This window comes from Lissotriton vulgaris, chromosome 7, assembly GCF_964263255.1.
Source record: "Lissotriton vulgaris chromosome 7, aLisVul1.2, whole genome shotgun sequence".
Lineage (NCBI taxonomy): Eukaryota > Metazoa > Chordata > Amphibia > Caudata > Salamandridae > Lissotriton > Lissotriton vulgaris.
This window is the reverse complement of record NC_141695.1, coordinates 1,540,375,131-1,540,393,415: the sequence shown is the minus strand read 5'-3', so window position 1 is coordinate 1,540,393,415 and position 18,285 is coordinate 1,540,375,131. Positions and strand designations below refer to the sequence as shown.

The following is an 18,285-nucleotide window of genomic DNA, read 5'->3' as shown; positions in this document are numbered from 1 at the left end:
AACTAACCTGATTTAAAATGAAATGCCGTTTTGGCCTAGTGGAATCTGGTGAGGGTAAAAGAAATAGGTCAGAAGAGACACCCAGTGAAGTGAATTGAAAAGAGTACCAGGGGTGGGGAAGATGTTGGCAAAGAAAGATAACTGAGAATTATAGTAGTATGAAAGACACAAGGGATGCCAGATAGTGGAGGGAGAAAACAATTAGACGATTTACACATATGTTTTATTTTGAACCATCAAAACCTCCCAACAGTTGAGACACTGAACGCACATAAACAGTATAGCCCAAGAACACCAATGATTTATGATAGGACATTGAATGTAATGACTTGAGATGGACCTTAAACAAAAAAGCAGTGCTGGTCATGATAGTTACCGGATGACAATAAAGATTAAATATATAAATGGATAAAACAATGACATATTTTGATTTGGACCAGTGCTGGAATCTCATTAAGCCGCTTCAACCTCTATCCCCTGGAAGCCTTTAATAGTCGGAAATGTCTTTGATGTGAGGCTAACCAGCAGCTGCCTTGTGCCACTCCTAGAAGGGGTGATGCTGAACTGCATTTTGGAACTCTCTCTGGGATTCAGAGGTGGCAACCTAAACAAAAAAAACAAAAGTCTTTTTTGAAGCAGGTGGTAAGATTGATATTGCTTCACATTTATTAATGCAGAAAAGTCTTCATGAATTTGAGCCAAGGGAGATGCTTCGAATCAGACAAGAGAAAGCAAGAACTTAGTAAGAAAAAAGATCTAATCAAATTGGACTTCTATGTGATCACTAAGGTACTGCAATTTACAGGTATGGTTGAGTCATAATGAAATAAAATACACTCCATTCATTGCATAACATATACATATATGATGAATAATGAGCAGGGTTGCACGTCTGAGGAAACAGTGAAATAATCACCATAGCATGAACTACATATCCTGGCCCTGCCTGATATCCACAATAACCTTAACAATCGACAGGTTGGAATTTGCTGCTTTTTTCCCACTTGCATACTGTCCTATCCACTTAGTGGAAGCCTTCCCAGTATCTCACCATCTCAGAGGTGTTCAATTCAAACAAGTGAAACTCATTTTTCACTACATTTCATATAAATAAAAGGTGAATATCTATTTTTCTCTTGAAGATTTCCGGTATAAAGTTCAGCACAAGTTTAATTGAGCAGAAGTTGAAAGTTTTACAACATTTTTTTTAAATGATGCTCTTCACCCAGTTTTGTTAATGAAATAAAAATACTGTCTTTGTCTAGAACCCAGACTTCATGATTCTTCAAGATTTTTTTCAATAAAATTCTCTTCAATCTAATATTATATGCACACTCGAGCAGGAATACAAAATTGTTTAAAAATCATTTAATTGATTAATGTAATATAATATCCATTAATAAAGACAATTTGGATAAAAAAAACGGATATTCAATGTCTTTGGATGATCACAACTTTCTTTTGTCTTATATTATGATATTAGCAGCTGTATAGGTCAACACTCGGTTATTCTTACTTCCTAAGCATGGTTTGATGATAAAATGCTGTAGTTATCAAAATATCACTTATGGCAAAGTTTGTGGGACATGGATGAGATACACATGCATGATCACTAATTGAGAAGGGGTTTCAAGATTTGATGGTTTCATTTCAACCATCACAGGAAAAAAGAGCTGAATATTATCAGTGTTTGGGTAAGGGCTGGTATGTATTTAGCTTTATTTGTCTGTGTATGTGTGTTTGTGCATTCTCAGTTGCTTGCATGCCAGTGTCTTGCCAGACAGGATCTTTGATGCACCAGGATCAATAATCCGGACATATTGATCGCCTTCAAATGTGAAAATACTGGCATTCATAACCATTTCTGAATGCCATGGTTCAATTTTGTACTATGCCAGCAGCAGTCTATGGCCAGTGGTAGCAAAAATGACAAAGGCCCATCTCTTTACCAGAGGTACTACCCGGCTTTTCTCTTTCTCTTTCTTTTGCAATAATGGTTATTGGGCTTAGTGAGTTATGAATGCTATATGGAAAAATGTATGCTGCAATTAATGATGGACTTGTTTCAGCTTCATTGCTCTTCTTGTGGATTTTGTTGATGCAGAAGTTAAACAGATCTATTTTGATATTTTGATTTGTGTTTTATTTTTTGGGATTTTTAATTGGCACATCTTTTTCACTATTATTCTCAATGGTTGCATCAAAGCACAATTTAACCACAGTTCATCTTATAATGGTTCACATAATTGGTAAATAATGTACTGAAGAACTTAGCGTTGACACCTTGATTTATGTCTTCAGGACATCCTGATTCCTGTCCTGGGATGATTCTATTTGCAGACCTAAAGTATTCTGATTTGCCCACTGAAATAACTTACCTCAAAACTGTTTTGTAACAGCAAAACCCAGGACTTTTGCTACTGCAATCTACTTCAACCTCAATAATCCTTCGTCCTCTGTAACCAGGACTTCTCTCAGGACCACCTTTATCATCATGGTCAGTGAGACACCCTAAGTGCAGTGCGTATGGCCACAGATGGGTCCTGTAGCTTACTGCGCCCTGGGAATCAATCTGTGATCATTAATCAGGACCAACAAGGACAAAATCGCTCTGCTTGTGTTCACATTTTCAGAGGGATGAGGCCTAGGAGGACGTTTGGACTCTTTCTACTGCTGTAGGAATACTGCTAGTTAGCTCAGGGTTATTACCTGTCTGTGAAGCAATAGGGAGGTACAAATGCAACTGACCTGAATACAGCCCAGAATATTTACAAGTGTCTGAGATTAATTCAAGCAATTCACCCATGACCTTTTTGTCTCTCTCAGTGAGATGCAGTTGGACTGTTTTTATTGGAGCAGGAAGGTTGGCCCCTGGCTGCAATTGCAGAGTGAACAAAAAATGAAGGACTGGAATGAGACACAGAATAATTATCAGCGACTGAGATAAATTCAGCATTGGACCAGCAACTTTTTGTTTTTTAGCATTCGGATGCCCTAAGTAAGATGTGTAGAGCAATTAATGGGACCAATAAATCAGAACCAAAGCAGTCTTGGATTGCTTGTGTTTCCACGCAGAGGGAATTTTCTCTAGTAGTTTGAGCTGGAGTAGAACCAGTGTTGAATCGTACATAGTTGATCTATGCCTTAAGTGGCACGGTGAATATAAAAGATGAGAGACTGGAGTGTGGCCCAGAGCAATTACCAGCAGCTGAAAATAATTCAAGCATCCCACCCATCACCTTTTTGTTTTTATCAGTTGGCCTGTCAGTAACAATAGCAGCTGTTTAGGCTAATATGGTAAAGATAATATTGGGGACATTCCTTTATTCAGAGACTTTCAACAATTTCCTTATCGTTTTAGTGATTCAGAAGACATTCAATAGATGATGAATAAAATGCAGAGAGAGTCCTAAGTACTCAAAAGGGGCCTCGGACCTCCTAAAAAAGTGAATTTTTTTCAATATGATGGGCCGATACTTGACAAAGAGGAGATTAAATACTAAAACATGATCAGAAAGTGGTATATTTATTTATTTATAAAGCGCAACACTCATCCCAAGGAATATCAAGGCGCTAGTAGCAAACAGGGCTTGGCTGCTGATATGGGGAGACATGTAAATATTAGTTTGTAGGGAAGGCATGTAAATATTAGTTTTTAGGGAATAACTGAGTTTTTTGTTTTTTTCGGAACGCCAGGTAGCTAGGAGTGAGCCGTAGGTCCAGGGGAATCTCATTCCATTTCCTAGCTGCCAGATAAGAGAAAGAGCGCCCTCCAGTCCTCACCTTCTTGATGCACACTTTGTTCTGGCTAATGCTTGATGTAGTGACCGTAGGCTCCTTGTGGGGACATAAAACTCAATTTTCTCCTGGAGTATTTTAGGGCCGCTTATATACAGTGCTCTATGTGCATGACTGAGCAGTTTAAATACTGCTCTTTGACGCGTGGGTAACCAATGCAGCTTTTTCTTGCACATTGATGCAGAGCTTGATCTGTTTTTATTGCATACCAGTTTGGCTGCGGCATTTTGAAGCATTTGTAGCCGTGTGAAAAGGTTCTCGGTCATGCCCACGAATAAAGCGTTTCCGTAACCAAGCTGACTTATGAGCAGGGCTTGCGTGACTGTTCTTCTGCAGTCCAACAGAATCCAGGGGAAGAGTCTAGATAGTAGTTTCAGGGTCGCGAAATCCTTACCACAAAGGGCCCGCACATGGTCCTTCATGGATAGGGTATTATCAATAAGAATGCCTAGATTTCTTGCGCATTGCTTAGGGATAGGAGCAGCGCCGAGTGTTTGTGGCCACCATGTGGCGTCCCAAATTAGCTTGGCACCTCCAAAAAAGCAGGATTTCAGATTTCCCAGCGTTCAGTTTCAGACAATGCTCATGCGTCCACTGTGCCATCTCTGAAAGACAGTTATGACAGTATATTTGTTCAGAACATTAAAATCACAACACCCACACGTGCCTGAACGGATGTCGTAATAGGCCCCGCCAATCTATAACTTACAAAAATGTTCAACCCACATTCCAGCACTTTCAAAATGAGAGTATAAATAGTGTTGGAGTCCAAAAATGTCTCCTCTACAAGCATGGGTTTTTAGAGGTGTGCAAAATTCCTGCCATTTTTTTTACCCCCAACAACAGAATGACAAGTTCACAAGTTGCAGCTTTGGCCTTTGGCTGCGCCACGCTGCAGCACTTCCAAAGCACAGGGATGCGTCATATCTAGCAGGATAGAACGGATCCCTTTGCTCTTCCCTGAGCTGATGCAAAATTTGCGGTCATTCACTGACGTAGGCACCCTTGCACTATGGTGCATGGATGCCTGTGTCACATGGATGATTGTTTATGTGCAGGAAGATGTCCCTTCCTGCACATAAACAATCTAAAATTGGATTTTTCAACTCCTATGTGTGCTGCATTAGCACACATAGAACTTGCAAAATGTCATTTTTTTAAAGATCGTTTATGTGCAGGAAGGGCCATCTTTCTTCACAAATAAATGCACCAGAGGTGATTCCCTCATTCTATATGTGCCGCAGAATGCAGCACGTATAGAAAGAGGAAAAAAAAGAGGAGAAATTAAAACATTTCACCTAGTTGCGCCTCCGGCATTCAGACGCATTTTCACTTATACAATTTTTTGTAAATCTGGAAATGTGTCCGGTTCCATGGGTGTTGCAAGGGAACACCCACAGCAACACTCATGGAACCCCTCTTTCACTCAAAGTGCTGCATGTGAAGGGGTCGTATTTAGAAGGACAGGAAAAGTCACGGAGGTTGGCTTTTCCTGTCCATGTAAATATGGGGCAGCAAATTGAGCGGCTGGTGCCTCCCCGAAAGGGACGCACCGGCGGCGCAAGGGGCTTCTAAATAAGCCCTATATTGTTTTGTTCATTGCTGCTTTACAGTCCCATCATGGAACAGTCTCAGGAAAGGCACCCATCATCAGTTATTTCCTAAGATAACCAGCTAACCCTCATGATAGGAACCCTTCGCATCATTGACACTAAGACCTTGATTACGAGTTGCACGGTAATGGCAGGGTGATAACTCTGAATCCAGAATTTACCTTATGTGCAGTAACACTGCACTTGTGGTATGCAATTATGAGTTGGATCCCATGGAATGGGCAATTACTTTGTGGAACGAGTTTTAAATCCAAACAGAATTGCCAATTCCATGGAGATTAACACATACATCAACCACCTCTGTTAAGCAGATGGTGAATGTATACATGGATCTCTGAGTGGAGTCGGGATGGAAGGAGGGAATTGAAGTGGAAGAAACGGTCAGGTGGGGAGTTTGGAATGTTGCACCCTGCCAAAAACAAAAATTGAGGCAGCTGCAGCCAAAACCTCGTGCAATTTTATTGCACTAAATTAAAATTGGGGTTGGTGTTTCAACACCCAGGAAAGTGTGGTGTGGGCACATATCGTCGAGTGGAATTGCAGAGGGAGGATAATTTTGCTTCCTATGACTCCAAATCAGAAACCAAATATGTATACAGCATTACCACTCTACTGTTTGGCTGTACCAAAGAAAAGTTACAATTTCACTCACCGTTTTCGCAACTGTCCTTCAATCAGTCCACTACCTTCTGCCACAAGCGCGCAGCCTATCCCATCTTCTGACAGGGGGTTGGTATATGCAACTTCTACTGTTACTGGCTGGTTCATAACAGCATTTCCCAGGAACTACAAAAATAACAGAAATAGACATGGCTGTACTTTTCAAAGAGGAAAAAAAAATACTGATGAGGGTACAGGCTGATCTGATGGTATCCCAGGAAGGTATCCTTCACATATGGCAGTCATTCATATGATATGGTTTGAGAAAATTAAGTGAAGGACGTTTGAAGAAAGTAAGAGATGCTACAATACTACAGCAAAATTTACAATATCCCATTTTTTTGCTTTCTTGTTTTAGTAGGGCTTATGTAGGTACCTGAATAATAAGAGGTGGATTCTCCAGGGATATGTCTCTGCGCACCAGCAATTTCCGTCCACTCTCCACTTCAAACAGAGCTGCTACTTCAATCAGGTTGTCGCTGCTTAAAGATTTGACGTACTCAGAGTATGGTATTTCAAATGGAATCTTCATCTCTGCAAAAAAACATAACAACATCAACCCATCACCAGTGATGAGCAGAGAGCAGTCTGAGGGATAGTTTATCCTATCCTCAGCCAGTCACTCAATCCATCATGTTTGTGTATTTGAAGACTACCTAAATTCTTTATAAATTATAAAAACAAAAATATATATCGAGATCATCAAAAAGTTAAATTAATATTTTTCCTGAAGAAAGAATATAAGACACAATACTGTGTCGATTTAGTACATCCTTCTCCCCTGATTCATCCTAAGTACGCCAACCAGAAGCTGCCTGCAAGTTTTCAAGACTTCCTATGATCATATAAAAAGAACGAAGGCCTAACATCACCAGTTGGGCTATATGGAGGGGGTGAAATGACTCTCCCTCATTGATGCACACTAAGGGGCCGATTAGGATGGCGGACGGACTTGCGTCCGTCCGCCACCCCTGAGTAGGAGGGACCGTCCGCATGGGCAGCGGCGGTCCCTCCATGGCAATTAGGATGTGACCGCCACCCTGGCGGTCACATCCTGTATGTTTTACATTGCGGCTGGTGCTGCTTGAAACAGCACCCGCCGCAATGTAAAAAATGAAAGCAGTGCATTTGCATGCACAAAGCGGCAGGCACCGCACGGTGCCTGCCGCTTCGTGCACGCAAAGGCAGGGGGGTACTATAGGTAACCCCCATGTGCACCCCCCACGCAACCTTCACCCAGGGGGCCCGCAACGGGCCCCCAAAGTGAATGTCCGTATGCTTTTCCATGGCGGAAAAGCCGCCGCGGAAAAGCATTACTTTCCCTACATCCTAATATGGCTGGCGGTGTCTAATAGACACCGCCAGCCATGTTAGTGCTTTTCCGCCGTGGTCGCCTTCCGACCGCGGTGGAAAAGCGGAGGACAGATTGTGAGACCCACCAGCCATCCTAATTTGGCGGTGGGTCTTTCAAGCCTCCTCGGCGGATTTCCCGCATCCTCCGGGCCGGTGGTGGCTTCCGCCGGCCCGGAGTATGCGGGAAATCCGCCATCATAATGACCCCCTGAATGTGTAACAGCACGTGTAAATCTAATATAGATTGACACAAGTTAAGCATGAATCTAATATTAATATTCCTGTGGCTCAATTACACAAGGTTAACTTAGGCAGTGTTATCGGCTCCACAGTGGACCATGGAAAGAGGCTCCCTTGGATATTGTGGGACCTTTTACTGGAAAAAGTAAACTTTCCTTACATAACTGTTGTGTCAGACTTATTATCTGGCTGGACTGAAATTAAGTGTGCTGCTGAAATTCCAACTAGGAGTGTAATTAAATTATTAGAAGAAGTATTGTTAGAGAGGTTTTATTGATTCCATGCTCACTGACAACAGAGTACAGACTTGCTCTACACAAATGTGCACGTATCTAAAGGCCAGATGTACGACAATTTGCTTTTGCGACTCACAAATTGTGAAAAAATGCGAGTCGAAATTTGCGAGTTGCAGAAGCAAATGCTCAACAGTGTCTGGGACACTGTTAGCGATTCCCAATGGGGTCGCAAAATGAAAGGCTCATGAATATTAATGAGCCACCGCAATTTGCGACCCCATTGGAAATGACTGTCCCTCCCAGGGATTGTGGCCTGCTGGGCTCAGCAGACCTCAAAGGCTGGGACTGCTTTTAAATAAAGCAGTTGTTTTTAAAAAGCATCCCGTTTTCCTTAAAGAAAAATGGGATGCATTTACAAAAAGAAAAATGAAACATTTCGTTAATTTTTTTAAGGGCAGGTAGTGGTCCCTGGGACCACTGCCTACCCCTAAAAATATATTTTCCCCAGCATTCACAAACGGTAAGGGATGAGCCGCTATTAGGAAGGGGGGCCCTTGGAATGCCACTTCCTAATAGCGAGCCGCAAATTCTTTTAGCGAGTCGCAAAAAAATTGTGACTTGCTAAATAGGGTTTGTACATGGCCCTATTGTATTTTGCATGCGCAAACGGGTTGCAAACCCATTTGCACATGCAAAATAGGGTCGTACATCTGGCCCCAAGTGAAAAAAGGATTGTACTCTGTGTGTGTACGTGTCTAAAAATATTAGTCAGAATAGAGAGATGAAATTAACGAACATTTGATTGCTTACTGTCTCACACAACATCAAGTTACAGAAAATCCTCGACCTGAACTGTTTAGGGATAGAAAACCTAATTCACAACTTTTTCCCGGTTAGACGAAGTGGCAGAAAGTATGGCTAAACATAGATTTTCTGGATACCTGGAGACTCAGAGAACTGAAGGTACAAAAGAAAGTGAAGGAATGGTATGATTTCATAAAAGTGGTTCTGCCAAACTGTTTTCGTCAAACCAATGTTGATGAATCGTTTTTATAAAGAATGGGTCTTACCAGGTTGAAGAAACCAACCTGGAGAAATCCTTTCTGAACAAATCATCCTTTCTTAATGGAAGGTGGTGGGGGGGGGGGTTACGTCATTTAACCCCACATCCCTTTCTTGTTTATCTCTTCATCTAATCACATCAATGTTAGAGTCAATGTGCATAGAGGTGACTAAACATAATTCATTGTTCACAGACAAGTTAACTATAAGCTTATAGATTTTATGTAGAAAAAAGTATTATAATATACTATGAATATGATGTTTATTCAGATAATTGGAAACGTTTTTTTCCTTTTGTTTTCTGGTTTCAAACGAAGTAACCAATAATTGGCACCTAAAGAAGGGCTAAGCAACCTGAAACGCATTGAAGCAGGGTAGAGGATAAAAAGGACAGTTCAAACAAATATGTGATCAAGATAAAACGTTAATTATATGATTTCAATTTAAAGAAAACAACATAGACTGATTGTTGAAAATGTATAACAAGACAACAAAACCAGCTTAAAACAGACAAAGGTACTGGATGGACAAAGGTACTCAATGGTGCTGATTGAGTATAGGGCCGGACTGGGAACCACAACCGGCTCTGGCAAAGTGCTCGGCTGCCCCCCCCCCCCACTCGGAGAGGGGGTGGGTTGGAGGTGCCACTGAGCTCTTTGCCGGGGCCGGTTTTCGGCCGATTTTGTTACAGGGCCGATTTTGCAGCTATGGTGCAAAAACGGCCCCCAGGTGCCCAAAATTAGCCCCCACCCGTGCGCGGCACTGGGGGATTGCCCGGTGCCCGCTATGGCCAGTCCGGCCCTGATTGAGTAGTACAATCAGAAAGAGATACAAAGCGAAATATGGGGGTGCATGATTTCTGTCTATAGAAGTCCAAAGGGCAGAGGGGCACACCCTCACTTGCACATGGTTTGGAATAGATCTTTTGATTCAAACTGAATACCATGCCCAAAAACATTTGGAAGGGTGCCTTCTATGGGTTCAAACATTAGAAAAACATACCCTCTTCTGCAGGACTTCCCCACAATGTATATCCATGACAAAAATCCATTTCTTAACCATTGGAAAGAAAGAAAAACAAGCATTTACCGTGCAATACGTCTCGTATTTGCGAGAGTTTAAGCTATTGGCTTTGTAAATGACAATGCCTTTTATTGGTCTGTTTTGCTGATTAACACATATATAAAAGGCATTGTCATTTACAATGCCAATAGCTCAAACTCTTGTAAATGTGAGACCTATTCTAAGAAGCGGCCGTCTTTGTCCCGGCTGCTCAGAAAGTGAAAGCACGCATGGAGCGACGAATGTTGCAGTAAAGCATGTCGTGCCTGCGGTAGTAGAAACTCGTTAAAGAAAATAGTGCATACAGACTAAAAAAAGAAGTATCAACCAAAGTAAAAGGGCCAGTCCTCATGGGAGGTTACAAATGAAGACAAGGCAGTACTAAGGAAGGACTAATAAGCCTAATAACGTATCAGAAGCCAGCAATTATGAAGGACAGTGACACAAGCCAATGATAAATATGGGCGGAGAGTAAGAGGGGCTTCTATTCCATAACCCAATACAGGAAGCTGCAGAGCAGCGCATGCGCTGCCCAGACTCGACCTAAAAATGAGTTCAGCAGCAGATGGCAACAACCTTGGGTGACCCTACAGAAATGGCAAATTTCCAACAGAAAGCATTGAAAAGATGGGCTTTTCATTGACTAATTGACTGTTAAATTACCTGATGGCCTTTTCTTCTTGTTTATTCCCTTTAAGATTTCTGCTGTGCTTAATTTTTGCTGGTGGTATAGGCTGTGAGCGCCAGCACTTATTTTTGGAGACTGGATCGTATTCTTCAGCATCTGATTTTGAGGAAGATTGAGAGAAAGGCAGAACAGATGGAAAGGAGGGGGAAGAGAAAGAAAGGAAATACGTAACTAAAGAGGAAAGCGTGGATGATAAATAATCTGCATCAGAGAGACAAAAAGACAGTAAGTGTAGGGTGGTAAAAGAAATAAGCATGAAGTGGAAACAAGACAAGGAGGCCGTGGTACAGCGGCTGCCGGCTCAGGTAAGCATGGTGTGGCGAGGCAGGGCGTGGCAGGGGGGGGGGGGGAGCCGACAGACAATGGAATAGGCATTAATTATTTATTTAATTATACCTATTCTGTCGTCTGTCGACTTACCCACGCCCCACCCCACTGTGTTTACCTCTGCTGGGCGCAGCTGCCATAGTATTCAGCACAGACAATTGGTCAAAAAGTTTGCTTTGCAGAAACTGCAGTGGGTCTATGTCTGCTGCAAACTGCAAGAAACACATGATATAGAGAAACACGAACTGAGGCAACACATACATGTACTGGGAGTGTGTGAAGGAGAGCGTTAAAACACAAGGGAGTTCAGATAGAACAAAACTGGCAGTACAAGAAAAGTGATGGAAGAACAAATGTGTTGGACTATGGAAAGGATGATGGACTGAGACTTGTAGGGAGCGTGTGAAGCAAGAGATTGAAGAAAAGGAACAATGGAAAATGAAAGAGGGAGCGAAGCACAGAGGCTGAGGCCAGGGATAATTCAGTAGTACAGGAATTTGATATATATGGTGCCAAAGGCACATAAAAGGAGGATAAGATCAAGTCAGAGAGCCAGCTACCATGGGAGAGAGTAATGGAAATAAAAGAATGAGACTGAAAGAGCAGAAGAAACTGTGAGTAATGGAAATAAAAGAATTCAACAATGAGACTGTGAAAGCATAAGAGGCTGTGAGTAACGGAAATGGAAGAATTAAATTGAACAGAGCATAAGAGACTCAGAGTAATGGAAATGGAACATTGTACCGAACTGGGCACAAGAGACTGAGAGTAATGGAAATATAAGAACGAGATTGGAAAGGGAATATATAATATAACGAAGAGATGAAGGGAGCATGCAGGTTAGACAATGAGGCTCAAGGACAGTTATTGCTAGAGAGAAAAATACTCAAAAAGAGAGGCTGGAGTTGGGAATGAAAAGTGCAAAAACAAACGCGGGCATTGGACATTGAGGTGAAAATAAAAATTGAAATGCCCAAAACAAAAAGAGTGAAAGGGGATACCCGAACCGAAAGTAATAGGGTAGAGAATGAATGGAATATAGGTCTGCCGGGAACGTGAAAGATGTCGAGAAAGATGGAAAATGTCGAGTGAGAGGAGGAACATGTGGCAAGAGGAAAGGAAGGCAGGTAGCAAACGAGGCCAACACCTTAATGTGATGCATCAGAAGCAATGCCATTTATGCAAATTATAATCTAAAATCAAGAGATCTACTACTGCTGCGTATTGGATACTCTTATTTAAGGCATGCTAACATATAATAAAAAAGCATTTGCAATGCAATAGGTCATGCATTCACGTAAGTTTGAGCTATTGGCATTGTAAATGACAATGCCTTTTATTTATGTTTTGGGTTTAAAAAAATAAATAAACGGCATTGCCATTTGCAATACTAATAGCTTTAACTCTTGCAAATGCAAGACCTATTGCATTGCAATAAAGGGCCTTCTCGACCGCTTGTTAGATTATAAATATCAGAGGAAGAGACCGGCCTACGACATCTTCAAAGTAGTGATAAATAGTGCAGTGAAGATGTGTAAGTGTTGTAAATTACACAGACACAAAGTGTGAAGTGAGAGTTACATATAATCCCAGTTATAAACACTAAAAAGGCGCTCCAACACGTTTCGCTCGATGATTACACTATCGCCGCTCAAGAGGGAGAGCGGGATGGGGGCTATATCCTGCCCTCTTCATGATTTGAGTGTGAAATGTGGCATTGCGTAATGTGATTGCTAAATTTGGTCTAATAAAAAGTACCCCAGCTATAGTAGGGCCATGGCTTCACCTCCTGGTTCAGGGTTGGCTGTGCTTTAGAGAAGAAATGGAGGGAGGGAGAGATGATCTCGGCAGCAACTCCGGCCACATACATTGCCCCTGCTATTACTATTGAGCGAGAGGCGCTGAGGTGGTGGTATTGGTATTGGTGGTGGTGGTATTGGTGGTGGTGGTATTGGTATTGGTGGTATTGATGGTGGTGGTAATAGTTGTGTTGGTATTAGTGGTGGTGGTCGCATTGGTGGTATTGGTGGTGGTGGTAGTATTGGTGGTGGTGGTATTGGTGGCAGTATTAGTATTGGTGGTGGTATTACTAGTATTGCTGGTGGTGGTATTGGTGGTATTGATGGTGGTGGTGGCATTGGTGGTATTGGTGGTGGCGGTGGTGGTGGTATTGATGCTGGTGGTACTGGTATTAGTGGTGGTATTGGTGGTGGTGGTACCGGTTTTGATGATGGTGGTATTGCTGGTGGCGGTATTGGTGGTATTGGTGGTTGTGGTGGCATTGGTGGTGGTGGTGGTATTGGTGGGGGCGGTATTGATGGTGGTGATATTGGTGGTGGTGGTGGTATTGGTATTAGTGGTGGTATTGGTGGTACTGGTATTGGTGGTGGTATTGGTGGTTGTATTTGTGCTGGGGTATTGGTGGTAGTATCAGTGGTGGTGGTATTGGTGGTGGTGGTATTGGTGGTCTTGTGGGTAGTAGTATTGGTTTAGGGTGTGGTATTGGTATTGGTGGTGTTATTTGTAGTGGTGGTATTGGTGGTGGTAGTGGTGGTGGTATTGATGGCGGTGGTGATATTGATGGTGGTGGTATTGGTAGTGTTGTGGGTGTTGGTGGTGATGGTATTGGTGGTATTGGTGGTGGTGGTTGTATTAGTGGGGGTGGTGGTATTGGTGGTGGTATTAATATTGGCAGTGGTATTGGAGGTGGTGGTGGTGGTATTGGATTTGTGGTGGTGGTATTAGTGGTGGTATCAGTGGAGGCGGTATTGGTGGTGTTGGTATTGTTGGTGCTATTGGTAGTGGTGGTATTGGTGGTGTTGGTATTGGTGGTGCTGGAGGTGGTGGTATTGATGGTGGTGGTGGCATTGGTCCTGTATTGGTGGTGGTGGTATTGGTGGCAGTGGTATTGGGGTTTGTGGTATTGGTAGTGGTGGTGGTATTGCTGCTCGTGGTATTGGTGGTGGTATTTGTGGTGGTGGTCTTGGTATTGGTGGTGGTGGTATTGATGGTTGTGGTATTGGTATTGGCAGTGGTGTTGGTGGTGGTGGTATTGGATCGGTGGTGGTATTGTTGGTGGTATTGGTAGTAGTGGTATTGGTGGTGGTAGTATTGGTGTGGTGGTACTGGTGGTGGTATTGGTGGTGGTGGTATTAGTGGTGGTATTGATGGTATTGGTGGTGGTGTTGGTGGTATTGGTGGTGGTGGAGGTGGTGGTATTGATGGTGGTGGTGGCATTGATGGTGGTGGTGGTAGTATTGGTGGTGGTATTGGTGGTTGTGGTATTGGTAGTGATATTGTTACTGGTGGTGGTGATATACGTGGTGGTAGTCTTGGTATTGGTGGTGGTATTGGTAATGTCGATGGTATTGGTGGTGGTGGTATTGTATTGGTGGTGGTAGTATTGGTGGTGGTGGTATTGGTGGTGGTATTAGTGGTGGTGGTATTGGTTGTGTTGGTATTGGTTGTGGTATTGGTAGTGGTGGTATTGGGGGTGGTAGTATAGGTGGTGGTGGTACTGGTAGTGATGGTATTGTGGTGGTGGTGGTATTGGTGGTGGTGATGGTATTGGTGATGGTAGTGGTGGTGGTGGTGCTGGCATTGGTGTTGGTATTAGTGGTGGTGATATTGGTTGGTTGTGGCATTGGTGGTGTTGGTATTGGTTGTGGTATTGGTAGTGGTGGTATTGGTGAAGTATTCGTAGTGTTTGTTGTGGTGGTGATGGTATTGGTGGTGTTGGTGGTATTGGTGGTGGTGGTATTGGTGGTGGTATTGATGGTATTGGTGGTGTTCGTGGTATTGGTAGGGGTGGAGGTGGTGGTATTGATGGTGGTGGTGGCATTGATGGTGTTGGTGTTGGTGGTGGTGTTATTGGTGGTTGTATTATTGGTAGTGGCATTGTTGCTGGTAGTGGTGATATTGGTGGTGGTGGTCCTGGTATTGGTGGTGGTGGTATTGATGGTGGTGGTATTGGTGGTATTGGTTGTGGTGGTGGTATTGGATTGGTGGTGGTAGTATTGGTGATGATAGTATTGATGGCGGTGGTGATATTGATGGTGGTATTGGTTGTGTTGGTCTTGGTGGTTGTATTGGTAGTGGTGGTATTGGTGGTGGTAGTATTGGTGGTGGTGGTGATATTGTGGTGGTGGTTGAGGTGGTGGTATTGATGGTGGCGGCGATGGTATTGATGGTGGTGTTGTTATTGGTGATGGTGGTGGTATTGGTGGTGGTATTATTGGTGGTATTGGTGGTGGTATTGGTGATGGTATTGGTGGTGGTGGAATTGGTGGTAGTGGTATTGATGGTACCAGTGGTATTGGTTGCGGGGGTGGTATTGGTGGTGGTGGTATTGGTGGTGGTGGTATTGATGGTAGTGGTTTTGGTGGTGGTATTGGCGGTGGTGGTATTAGTGGTGGTGTGGTATTGGTGGTGGTATTGGTGGTGTGGTATTGGTGGTGGTATTGGTATTGGGGGTGGTATTGGTAGTGGTGGTGGTATTGATGGTGGTATTGGTGGTGGTGGTATTGGTGGTGGTGGTATTGGTGGTAGTAGTATTGGTGGTGGCAGTGGTATTGGTTGTGGTGTGGTATTGGTGGAATTGGTGGTGGTGGTATTGGTGTTGGTGGTATTGGTAGTGGTAGTGGTATTGGTGGTGATATTGTTGGTGGTGGTGGTATCGGCAGTGGTGGTGGTATTGGTGATGGCATTGGCAGTGGTTGTGGTATTGGTGGTGGTGTGGTGGTTAATAAATCAGCCTTTTGAAAACAACTTGTCAGGTGACTTTAAACAGATGTGCTGTTGTCAGCTTCAGCCCATTAGCATAGGATTCACATGACTTAATTTGCTAATCATTTCTAAATCCATTTACTTGGGGGGTTGAAACAGACACGTGATAATGCCGGGTTTAAGTGATTGAAAGCAGCCACCTGTGTTAATGGGACGGCCGTGCTGCTTAAAAAAACACAAGCGGTTTCGGCTGAAGCAGCATATGTCCAGCCTGTAATAAGAGAAACTCAATAAAGTAATTAGTCCTCACAGATTAATTAACAGTTCCTGTGTAACAACGGAAGTAAAAGGGCCAGTCGCCATGGGAGAGTACAAATGAAGACAAGGCAGTACTGAGGAGGGACTAACAAGCCTATTAACGAATAACACAAGCCAAGGAAAAATATGGGAGGAGCGGCTTCTCTCCCATGCTCTACCACAGCAGTCTCGCAGAGAAAGGAGGACATGCGCACTGCCGGCAGGCTCGACCTAAAAACATAACTACGCTGCTCAAAAAATGGTCAGAATATTTGTCGAAAAAGGCAGTTTGAGGTGCCCTGCTAGTCTTGAAACCTTTTTTGCATGTAACCTTTGAAGCTCTAAAGCAAGTCTGACCAGAGCATTAGCCCTAAACAAGTAATTATTGTGTCAAGTGTGACTCCTCTAATCAGTCTTTACTACTCACAAGTAGCACTTTGCATTCTGGGACTTGTAGTTTCACTTTTAATACAATAAAAGGGCCTAGAGGTTTTGGCATTAAAAGTATTGTTTGCTAAAAAAAAGCCAGGGTTGGGTTGAGATGAAACTTGTGACACTGGGCCACTAAGCAGCTATGTTTATAAGGCTCAGACACCTCAGGTTTGTCCATGTCAGAACAAGATCAAACCCACTTAATTGGATAAGCATTTTGTTTTATGGCGTGGACAAGTTATTATGCTGAGCGGGTTCAGCGTCCCAACAAGGCAAGTAAGGCAGTAACCTCAGGGAGTCATCTAGTGGTAGCACTGAATGATTGCATAAGCACTCGTTTGGGGAGCGCTCCGACAGGCAAATTTTATTTCGCCCTGGAGGTCTGAAAATTGTTGCAACTTCGCCACGCTATTGGTTCTATAAAGCTATACAAAAGTCTATAGCAAAGTCATCTCAGTAATTAGATTTTAGGTGCTGATGGAACTGGCAGAATGAGGTTTTGATATTTTTAGGCACGTAATTTCAAATACTTTCGCAGAGAGAAAACAAAGAACCTTGGACAAAGGCGGCCACTGTGCAACCTTTATTGAGGTGAAGAGGTGGCTGAAGGCCATCCGTGAACACACTGCAAGAGCTAATTGGGGGATGGGCAGTAGTGTTTGGGAGAAGAAAAAGGGCCAACTGGGGCCGCCAAACCACGTCAGATCGACTATAGAGTGTCAATCCACGGAGAGGCGTGTCACATTTGAAGCCAGGACTTGCCCCGTTGCAGTGAAGCACTAAACAATTTCCCATTGTCAGGCAAAGCAAAGCTTGTTTGAATGATCTCTCGTCCATGCTAAATTTGGCGTGCCCCCCCCAATAGATGGCCTCGGTACAGCAGTTTTTAATTTAACAGAGGCAAATAAACGCAATCAAGTTAAACACTGTAGGGTACCCCTGGGGCCAAGATAGTTTCATTTTTAGCATGGCCCTGGTACATTTTCCAAACATTATCTTACTATCCTTTTCTCTTTACTTCACTACACAGGCAAACAGTTGCATGCATTGGGCGCCACTTCACCCTCTCATAGGAAACAAGGCTATTGCTGTGCTTGTTTAATATTACTTTAAACTGCATGTTAGTTCTTTCACGATGACGTGGCCTTCAGTGTTTTTTAACTGCAGAGGCTTCCTAGAAAGTGTTGTCACCGCAGATAAGAGGAATATTTAAGTTTTCTGTCAGAAATGCATCTTTTTTCCTGTAGAACTATATCGATTGCAAGCTTTTCAGAAAAGCAAGCAACGTGTAGCAAGATGTATTGAACAATTTTGCAGTGGTTACGCAGACCTTGACGCACAGTGGCGCAGCATTATAGTTGTTGGGCCCGGTGAGTTTTTATTTTTTTTACTTCTTTTCCATATTATTAAGAATACGAAGGGAGGAGTAGTGGCCCAGCGGTCAACGCTGTCGACTTGGGAACCAGGATCGATTCCCGACCCCCCAACATCCTGCGATCCTGGGCAAATCCCCCAAAGTCCCAGTGTCACACAAACAAGGAGAGAGGCAATGTAGATGATCTCGTGAACGAGGCAGGGGTTTAGGCCTGCTTGGTGGGAGAGGACGGAGAAACAGACATGAGGGCAATAGAGCGAGATTAAGCAGTGACGGGCTGGGTGGGGAATTGAGATAATACCGGGTACAGGATTATAGTAAAAGCAGGCGTCCGTGTTACAGTGTAACGGGTGCCCATGCTAAGGAGAAAGCAAACACCCATGTTGGTAATTTAAAAACACATAAGATAAGATAAGA

General features: G+C 43.2%; 1 protein-coding gene across 1 annotated transcript in view; it reads right to left on the bottom strand.

Annotated features, from left to right (window-relative positions):
• Positions 1-207: 207 nt before the first annotated feature.
• LOC147705960 (protein-glutamine gamma-glutamyltransferase E-like) overlaps positions 208-18,285 on the bottom strand; it is a 176,377-nt gene continuing 158,299 nt past the window's right edge. The window contains exons 11-13 of the mRNA XM_086932424.1: positions 6,448-6,605; positions 6,064-6,197; positions 208-604 (exon numbers count right to left, since the gene is read on the bottom strand). Coding sequence (XP_086788550.1) covers positions 454-604; positions 6,064-6,197; positions 6,448-6,605 — 443 coding nt within the window. The 3' untranslated portion in view covers positions 208-453. The remainder of the gene's footprint in view (positions 605-6,063; positions 6,198-6,447; positions 6,606-18,285) is intronic.